Source organism: Sinocyclocheilus rhinocerous, unplaced genomic scaffold (genome assembly GCF_001515625.1).
Source record: "Sinocyclocheilus rhinocerous isolate Xijiao unplaced genomic scaffold, SAMN03320098_v1.1 scaffold1413, whole genome shotgun sequence".
Classification (NCBI taxonomy): domain Eukaryota; kingdom Metazoa; phylum Chordata; class Actinopteri; order Cypriniformes; family Cyprinidae; genus Sinocyclocheilus; species Sinocyclocheilus rhinocerous.
This window is the reverse complement of record NW_015639297.1, coordinates 1,232,158-1,242,990: the sequence shown is the minus strand read 5'-3', so window position 1 is coordinate 1,242,990 and position 10,833 is coordinate 1,232,158. Positions and strand designations below refer to the sequence as shown.

Here is a 10,833-nt window from a genome sequence, read left to right as displayed (position 1 = left end):
GCTGCGAGCACAGTACCGTTTCCGCACTCGTTTGACTCGTGCCTGGCGCTGAAGTGAAGTGGAGCATCTCTGAAGTGTTCATTCTACGACTGAATAAATGCTCTTCTTGTCAAGAGAAAAAGTGACAGAAGCAGCAGTTGTGAGTGGGGTGGCCAACCCTAGCCCCGCCCCTGCATTAATTGTGTTAAATATTTTTAACGCGTTAAACTGAAAAAATGTATCGTCTGCGTAAACGCGCTAATTTTGACACCACTAAAATATATACATGTAAATACATGTAAATATTTTCAAAATATATACTGTGTGTGTGCATTTATATATACATAATAAATATACACAGTACACACAGATATATTATGTAAATAAAAACTTTTATTTTGGATGTGATTAATGCCGATTAATCGTTTGACAGCACTAATATAAATCTATTTTAATTTAATAAATAATCATTTATAATAATTAAAATAATAATATTAACATCAATAATAATAATAATAATTATTATTATTATTATTATTATTAATTATTAATAATAATTAAATAATTTCACTTTTGAATCAGTCTGTTTACATGAACTGTCATATTAGAACCGATTCACTAGAACTGGGCGTTTCTGATAGGAACCCTTTGGGCCTTTTCTCTGCACCACATGTTATTGTGGTGGCAATTTCTGAACCACATCTTCATAATTAATGGAACCCTCAGGACACACTCATCCACAGTCATGTTAAAGCTCTTGATCTCATGCCCCATGAGTTCCCAGCATGTTGCCACAATATCACAAACACTGTTTTCTGATAGCCTGTTTTATATAGATATAAGCATATGTTACCCATCATGGAAACCTGTTAATGGCCCTCATAAGAGACAAAACAGCTTCTGTGCATATTATATCAGACAAAAATTACACCTCAAAGCAGGGCGTATAACAGAAAACATGTGGGGTGGAGGACTGCAGGATCTGTTAATAAGGATAAATACGAGTCAAAGAGGACCTAAGGGATGGACGAATATAGGGATTGATAACACAAGGAAGTGGCTTGTGTTGTAATGCACTGCCAGACGGGAGGTGAAGGGTCTCAGATGACAATCAAAGGTTTTTTTTTCTGCCCACATCAGACCCACACGTCCTCAAAAGATATAAGAGAGCACGGCAACAACAGGCCCCCCATGAAATTGCACCAGCATTTCTGTTATTGTAATTTAATTTGGCTAAATGAGTAGGCAACGTGTGGGAGTAATGAAATTAGGGTGAAACTGACATTTTCAGCAGGTTGAATAACAATGTCCATCTGCACAAAACACAATGTTTTGACGTACAAAAATAATGTGTTTTCAGAATCACATTCCAAATAAAAATGCTATGACTCTGCAAAGTGAAGTGTGAAAGTTACACTGTGAGTTGTGAATTTAAGCTCATTCTGGTCACCAAGTTTGGCTCCGATTGAACAAAAGTCTGACAGCTAACCAAGGGCGAGCCAAGAAAAGCAGGAGAGCAAACAGGGAAATGCAGAGAAAGCCATATGTCTTCTCAGAAAGAGAGAAAAGAAAGGTATTCTCAGGAATGTTTGTCATTCTCTCATTGCTATCTAGCTGTTTTTTTTTTTTGGAGGGATATTGCCACTTACGCTGCCAGCATCCACTTAGTGTCAACCGAGATTGCTATTTGCCTATTGCTGTAAAAGTCTTTTCAACAACAGCTCACAAATAGCTATAGAGGCAGCATATGTAAGACCATTATTGTTGGTGTGAAAACAAGATAATTTAACAAAAAAAACAAAAACAAGGCAAAGCTTGGAAAATTGTACTTTGCACTTTAGAATGATTACATTCTAATATAAGAGGTAAAACCAGGTTCCAATAAAGACACTTAACAGCTATTGGAGATGTACTCCAATTAACCCTTTTTTTTTTTTTAGCTCATTTCGCTGTTTGCCCATCAAGTAGGATGGTGTAATCTTTTATCATGCCCCTCGAAGTAAAACTACTTCTTTTGTTTTTTGTTAAACTTTAGCTGGTGTCGAAAAAGATGCAAGTCTGGCACTGAGAAGCCAGACTCCATCAGTCAGTAGTAGTTTTGATGGTCTGCAGACTGACAGAGATACCGTGTTTCATGCATGGCATCAATGAAACAATCCAAGCTGCTAGATTTGATTTTTAATTCAAGCCCAAAAATTACATTCAAAGAGCTTTATCATAACTTACAACAATCTGGATGCCTCAATGTGGCAATTTCAATGAAACATCTTTACTACATCAATATCTTATAGGCCCTAAAAACAATATTTAACGCATTAATGTCCAGCTGTTTGGAAATCTGTTTGCATTTCTGATTAAACACTCCAAAGACTCCTACAGTATTATAGTATCATAAAATTGGACAACCTTAGAAAGACTATGATTAAAATACTGTACTATTTTCAGATTGAGTGTTAATAAATTGCTAGTCTATAGAGTATTGATATACATAGTCTATCCTCTAAAACCAAACCTACAAGAAAAATTTCACTGTAGTGTACCAACATAGTGAATTGAAGAATGTGATGCCAGCTTTGTGCTTTAAATACAGAAAATAAGCATAGGAATTTAACGTCTACAATGGCACCATGGCTTCTTGAGCACATTTGAGACAGGAAGGATGTTACACCATTATACTACTATTGACATGGCTAAATCTTTTATGAAATTCAGTTTTTCTAGAGTTATAAAACTGCCAGTACTCTAATGCCAATACTATTCAATAAACCAGAGGCAGAGACGCAATTTCTATTAGCTTGACATAAAAGGAATAGGCATTTCTTCAGGGAGTTATAGTTTATAATGCATTGCCTGAATATCTCCTTGCCCTGAGGTTAAAACATATTAAAACTATTTTACACATTGAAAAGTCCTAAATAAAACTTGGCTGCACTGATTGATCACTGATGTGACAAACACAAAGAGAGCCAACAAGTCACAACCTTATAAATGCAGAGATGAGATAACCAAGCTATAAGAGCGTGAAATTGTATTTTATCGTCTGTTATTTTACTGCATGCAGCAAACATTTTCTGGCCTTCCTTTTTTTGGATAAACTCTGAATAAACACAAAACACCTATCTGGTTCTGGAATCATCTTTCTTAATAATTATTTAAATAATATTAATAGTTTTAGTTAATTTTTATAATTAATTTAATTTTAATACAGATAAAATAAATAAATAAATAAATGTTGTTGTTGTTATAAAAATACACAAATAGATAAATGTCAGAAAATGTTACTATTATTTATATTATTATTATTATTATTATTATTATCTATATTATTATACAGAAACTATTATAAAATAATGATTATTATTATTATTACTATTATTAGATCCTAACATTTTCCTACATTTGTCTCAGGATGAACTCTGAATAAAAAAAAGACCCATCTGGTTCTAAAATAGTCTTTCTTAATGTTTTCAACAACAATAATAACAATCCATTTATTCTTATTTATCTTATTAGATCTTAACATTCATAGTCAATGTTTTGGATCAACAGACCTCTAGTCATGAGTTAGTGGAGGATAAAATTCAAACTTACTCAGTGCTATTTTTGCTAAGTGTAACCGGTTGACCCAGGAGATCTTGCTGACGGGGCTTGGTGTGTTGAAGACCACCGTGAAGCTCACAGGACGACCAGACCTGCAGGACATGACAAAAACATTGGACAGGTGGTGAGATATACTGAACTAACCAACACGGGAGTGTTGCCATGGCCCTCTGAGTTAGATAATCTTGTCAAGTTTTCATAAAACACATCACAACATGGTGGTCCCTTAATTATCAGTATTAATAATACAGTGAAATAGTTTTGCTGCAGTGCACCAAGGAGCCCTGGGGAGAGCAGCTGCCACTCTGCCCAATACAGCTTGATCTCAAGCCGAGTCTGGATCTGTGTGCTGAGTCTTATTTTTTATGAAGTCTGTGCTTATGAGAGGGAAAAAGCAGACAGCAGAGATGAAGATAGCATGGAGATACATATTTTGTCCTTAATTTAATCAAAAAGACAGTATGAAGGTCAAGGAGACCGTAAGCTCTATGGATGTGTTGGCATGTGAGGTTATGTGAAGAAGGAAGGAGAGGATCAGGCCCCAAGATGAGGTGAGCATGCTGAGTTAATCTGCATTCTACGCCAAGATGTTTAGCCAGGTTAATGGACCAGAACTTTTCAGCAATGCCTTCTACAAGGGGGGGAATGAGCGAGCATGACTGCGCACCGTCTGCTTCTGGATGGTATCAGGTTTTAATATTAGCTATTGAACGAGATTGGTCACAAGAAACCCACCTGTCAATTTATAATTGAAAATGGGATTCAGTTTCTGGATTCGATCATTATAAACTCTATTATCTAAACCTCGGATGTATCCATATAGGCGAGTCTTCATATGAAGCACAGTTGTGCTCATAAGATCATAACTACACACCCTTTGCAGAATCAGTCTATCTATCTATCTATCTACACATACTTAGTACTGCTCTGAAGAAACTGCATAACAGATACAGACATAACATATTACAAATCCAAAATTAAGTTTTGATATATTTACGGTAGGAAATTTACAAAATATCTCAATGGAACATGATCTTTACTTAATATCCTAATGATTTTTGCCATAAAAGAAAAATCGATAATTGGGACCCATACAATGTATTGTTGGCTATTGTTACAAATGTAATATATATTTTCCCACTACAAAGTCATTTTAGTGCAATAGAAAGGTTCTATGGAAGTCCAGTCAAAAATTGTTCATGGAACCACAGAACCACAGATGCCAACAAAAGCATCTAGGTTAAGATAAAAATTAGGGATGCACAGATACCGATACTGGTCTCCTGTACTCGTACTCGTACTCGTTAAAATGCCCCGATACCAAACGCTGATACCACACAGCATGTGATAAGCGCCATATTCAAACAAAGAAACACCAACAACATAACTCTGAGTTCTTGTCATATTTTATTACCATTTTCTAAACTATAGCGAATAAACTGTGATAATGTGAGAAAAGATGAAGGTGTCTAAATAGATTTTGGTTTGACTGTATCTATTTGATAAATGAAGTTAACCAACTAACATTATACATACCCTTTTGGTTTCTGTACCCAATATTTAAAAAATGTACAAATGCAATAAAAATATTGGTATCGGTACTCGGCATCGGCAAGTACCAAAAATAAAAGTATCGGTATCGGACGAGTACTGGAAAAAGTGGTATCGGTGCATCCCTAATAAAAAGCTTTATAAATATAATTTCAGTGTTATAATACACTCTTGTGTAAACTAACTTTATAAGGGAAGTGCTAAATTCTAAACCAGATTCAATTTATATGATTCCTATTACTTCATTTGAAAAAAAAAAAAAAAAAAGTATGCAGTTTCTGCAAGAAGTACACAATCCTGCCGAACTGTAGATTTGCACTCTCCTTAATAAAGCTGTCCATGTCTTCAATGAGTCAGGAAGCCATTCTACACTTGTAAAAATACTTTAACTTCATTTCTAACATGGTGCCTGCTAAAGAGAGACTCTCAGCAAAGGCTCAGGGACACGGAAAGCAATTCACATTCAAACATCATTAGAAGGTAATTGACTGGAGAATACGATGACGCCTGCCTTGGCTACTGTCACACCAGCAGCCTCTGCCTGCTCGGCATTCATTTCCAGCCCAGCACTAGTCGGAGAGAGCGAGAGAAAGAAAAAAGGTTGGAAGAAAAGCGTGAAGTGCGAAGACACAGATATAGAAGAATGAACTAAAACCTTCGAAGACGCTCAGAGATAAAGAAAGCGAATTTCGACTGAAATTCAAGTGATGCTTGGCTCCTTCCCAGAATGGCAAATGCAAACAACATCTCACAGATTTCCTTCACTCAGCACAATGGTCTCATGGGGGAAAATAAGCAAAAAGAGGTGGGATAGGGGGAGGGCTGGTTGTTCGGAGTGGAGTAAGTGCGCTCCATGCTTAATTTGATTCTTGGGATAAAGCTGGGCACCCACATCGGTCTAAACACGATAAACAGAATGGCCCTGGGTTCCTCCCGCTGGCTGATTGAAAATCTGGGTGGTTGCGAGAGGGTGTGCGAGTTTGTGTGTCTCTGTGCGGCCTGAATGAAGAAACAGCAGAGGAGGCAGACTCCCAGGCAGAAAGGGCAGAACGGAGAGCAGAGAACAGACTGATTTATGGCTGCAGGTCAGAGCTGTGGTATGTGTGTGACACTAATGCAGAATGACAGGACAGATGGTGGGATGGAAGTAAGACACACAGCTCTTTTCTGTGCCGATTGGAGGAGACTGTAAATCACACAGGAAGTGGCTTTGGAGAAAGCACTCTATGCCTATAAGCTCTATAAACCCCATGCCTATTAGTCCAAGATCAATTGACCTGTCAAATTCACACTTAATCCTGGGTTAACATCTTTTTAAAACCAAGGCCTCTTTTAAACTCTGGGTTCAGCAAAGTCTCACAAATGTGTTAGCAATGCTTTGAAGTTGTTTATTCACAGATAACCAATCATAAACTGCCTCAGTTCTTACCTTATTAAATATTCATATGCTTTCACGCTGTTTAATTTCAGGTTGTAAGTGAAACGGTGAAAGCAAATGCATTAACTTGAGTGATTATTATTTTTGTGTTTTTTTGTTTTTTTTTTAGAGATTTTTCCTGTGTGTTTCAGAAGACAGAAATCAGAATCTGTGTGGCCAATCTGTATTTGTCCAATGAATGTTACTAACCTCATAAATATGCAAATACCTGAAGCTCATAAAGGCAGTAGCACCACCATAGTCATGGGTTTGATTCCCAGGGAATGTATCAAGTGATCTAATGTATACTTTCAATGCAGTGCAAGTCACTTTGAACAAAAGTGTCATTCAAAATGCATTAAAATGTAAAAAAGAAGAAAGAAAACAAAAAAAGAAAGACCATTAAGCCAGGGTTTGCAAATCTGCAGTGTGAAATTTTAAAACCTGGCAACCCAAGATGGAATATGAATGATTTTGGATTAACAGTTTAAATTGTGAAAAGCCAAGAGACACCACATAAAATATATTTTATGTGTCCAAAAAACTGATTTAAATACAGTGCACGAATAGATCTCTGTAGACCTAGAAGAAAAACAACATTCTAGTATGAAAAAATTGAAGGCTTGCCTCTGTTTCAGCCATCTGTCAGTATACTATATTAATATTTCGTTCTCAATCAACCCGCTGTGTTTTTGTTAATGTGTAACAGGCAGGACACATAGGCGCATACACGGATTTACAGCAAGTTGGGTGACGTTAATTATCCTGCTTCTTGAATATGCATCAGCCTCCATGGCAGCGCTTTGAAATTCCACGTGTCACTGTCCCCTTTTGCTGCTTGCTGAGAGGAGTTTATCTGATGCTAGAAAAGGTTCCTAGACTAACAGCAGGTGAAAAACAAAGAACAGTGGATGCATGCTGGGAACTGCCTCTCTCCCCGGATCTGTATGCGTTTGTTTGTTAAAGAGAAGGATAGGTAAAGAGATTGAGGATTAGTGTATTTGCACCAAGGAGAGAAAGGGGTTTTAATTAAAAAAAAAATTGTAAAAAATTGTACTCAAAAGATTTATTTTTCTTCTCTGCCTCACTGCGATCATGTTCTATTCTTCTTAACAGAATTTTTTTGGCCTTGTTGCCACCTTTTATTTATAGACCAGTGGAGAGAGGAAAGGAAAAGATGGGGAAAGAGGGCAAAACCAAATCAGGAAATGTTGTGAGCTAATCGGATTCAATTAACATCAGCCAAATGATTACTATAGCTCTGACAGCTCTACTTGGCTCTATTCTATTCAATTCTATTCTATTTATTTCCATTGTGGTTCATTAACGGGTTCCATTAATGATATTTTAGAACTTCTGAGGAACAAATATTTGGAAAAAAGAAATGCAGTATTTCTTACAGTATTTAGTGCCCTCAGAAGATTGTTGCCAAATGTAAAGATTACTAGACACACTGTATATTTTAATTTACTATAAAGGAATCAAACTGCACTGGCTGTGCTCATAAAAGCTATTAGGATTAGGATTAGGATTACTTTATTTGGCCTTAAGGAAATTTGTCCTGGTAATAAGGGCTGCCACACACAAGAATACATAGAATTATAATACAATAACACACACACACACACACACAAATAAATAAATAAAAAATAAAACACATAAGTGCCTTCAATACCTGAAACACCTTCATTTCACCCCCACCTTAATGTCCTGAGTTAAGGAGATTCACTGATAAAGGAATGAAAGAGTGTTTATACCTATTCAGGTATCTTTTCCGGTATTTAGCAGGAACCCTATAGCGTCTACCTGAGGGAAGCAGTTCGTATTCTGAGTACAAGATGTGAGAGGGATCTGCAATAATTTTCCTAGCCTGTTTAACTATGGTCTTCTCAAAAAGAGTTTGGAAGAAGGGATACTCCCTCACCCCCATCACTTTCATTGCTGTATGAACCAGTCCATTTATTTGTGATTTGATATGTTACCAAACCAAGCTACAATTCCATAATGTAATACACTCTCTATGACAGCCTGGTAAAATCACATATTTCAAATTAAAACAACATTGTATATACTTGATTCACTAAAAATACAAATTCTTATGTCAGGGATCAACGTTGTCACTCTATATGTTTTTAAATCACTAAAAAGAATCAACTCATAAAAGCTATTTAGAATTCATTTAGAATTCAGACATGTATTCAGAATACACAGTATTACCCGATCCCACCCTCCTCTCTTTCTCCCACTTCGCTTCCTGTCAACCTACTGTCCTATCTAAATAAAAGGCATAAAAACACCAAAAATAAATCTTCAAAAAAAAAAGCATTAGTTCGGGAATCAGACTACACTGGCTCTCGGGAATCAGACTACACAGTCCACATTCACGCTGGAGACTCATAAAACTGTTAATAGAATAATTAATCATTTGATTTTGCTATTTTCTGAAAAACAAATCTCAGTTCCCTGTCCTAATGACATCAATGCATTATGACATCACAGCAGGCTGACGAAGGCATTGGAAAATTCAAGGTGTGACTGTTTTGGAAGCAGAGCAGGGGTTCTAGTGAACATCTGACTGAGCAGACTGCTCTTGCTAGTTCCGCAGAACATGAGCCAACCGAGCAGGCCTGAAGAGCAGGGGTCTGACAGATATTGGGAGGACTACAGGGTACTGACCCGCTCTGGGCCGGTTGGGCTGTCACTTTAGGTTGAGAAAGCACACGGAGATTAAACGTTCTGCTGAGTCTCTTCCATGCGCCACGGCAGAAAATCAGTCCCTTGCACCTCCTCTCAGTTTGCAAGGCACTATTTGTCTTTGTAGTCAGGGAGTAAGGATGAAATGAAATATATATTTGTGTCTGAGCCTTCACGCAAATGAGTTTATACAATAATGACCTTAACCCTCCCGTTCTCTTTAGGGTGTCAAACAAACCAATGCTACTTATTGGGGGATAATTCATCCAAAAATTGTTTCACCCTCACGTCATTCCAAACGTTCTTTCTGTGGAACATAGAAGAAAATATTTTGAAAAATGTCGAAAAGTGAAGGGGGTCAATGCTGTTTTGGAATTTGATTGTATGGGCTAAAACAGAAAGAATCATCTTTTGTGTTCCCCAGAAGAAAGACACTCTTGACATGAGGTTAAGTAAATGATGGCAGAAATTGTATTTCTGGGTGAATGATCCCAATTAATAAATTCAAAGTAAAATAACTGGTATGATTTGTATTATTTTTACATGTAAATCATTGGAGTCTCAAGTATAATCTACACAGAACATGAAGGTTAAAGGTCACATATTGTACACCTTTCTGGAGTTTTATTTTAGGTTTTGATGTTCTTAATAATATATATTTGCGGTATAAGTACCAAAAACCATCTCAATATATTTTTACAGCTCCTCTCTCAGGAGCTCTGCTGAGAACAGGTCGATTTTGGCCTGTCTAATTAATATTCATGAGCCTCTCTTCTGATTGGCCTGATGTGTTCTGAGTGACGCACGGCCAGGCCAACCACAGGTAACTAGGGTCAGCCGACATCACAGCGCTAGCTGGAGGCAGCAAAACAAAGGGGAAACTGGAGGCGGCCCATTCAAACCAGCGCAGATTCGGCTACATGAGGAGCTTAAAATATCATCTTGTTGTGATGTTGGGTGCCAGAATCAACTTAATACAGCCTCAAATTAGAAATTTGATTGCATATCTGCAGCCACTGCCAGACAAAAAAATGATAACAGCTGTGGTTAAACGCGATAAAACGAGCAGACTGGACAGAAACGATCGTCAAAAATGCTCGAGTTTGCAACGCACACTTCTTATCAGAAAAGGCTCAATAAAGTATTGTCTTTTGTTGTTATGGGCGCGTCTACAGATTTCTTGCCATATGTCTATGTTTCTTGCATCTCACGACTATGTCGTGTATGAAATAATGTCTGTGCATGTGTATAAAACAACAAACTGACGATTTATATATAATCATTTGTAAGTATATACATTGTTGTGATTAATTGTGGCTGGAACAATAATGTAGCTGTAAAAATAGTTGCCTGCTGAAATTGAAATGTATATACATCTTCATCATGACTAGATAGACACGGTGAGTTTGTCTTTACTATACACGTTAGATGTGATCACCTCATAGTAACAATCCTGTCAGATCGTCCATCCTTTGAGTGAGAGTGTAACATTACAGGTCGGCCGATCTGGTTTCGTGGTTAAAGTGAACCTTTTCGACATGTTTCCGTGTTGTCCTTGCTCAGCAAAAGCATGGACGCGATGTTGTCTGGGG

The 10,833-nt window shown here is 37.1% G+C and overlaps 1 protein-coding gene across 1 annotated transcript in view; it reads right to left on the bottom strand.

Annotated features, from left to right (window-relative positions):
* Window positions 1-3,532: 3,532 nt before the first annotated feature.
* LOC107751159 (rho guanine nucleotide exchange factor 10-like protein) overlaps window positions 3,533-10,833 on the bottom strand; it is a 58,369-nt gene continuing 51,068 nt past the window's right edge. Inside the window, exon 20 of the mRNA XM_016566787.1 lies at window positions 3,533-3,671. Coding sequence (XP_016422273.1) covers window positions 3,533-3,671 — 139 coding nt within the window. The remainder of the gene's footprint in view (window positions 3,672-10,833) is intronic.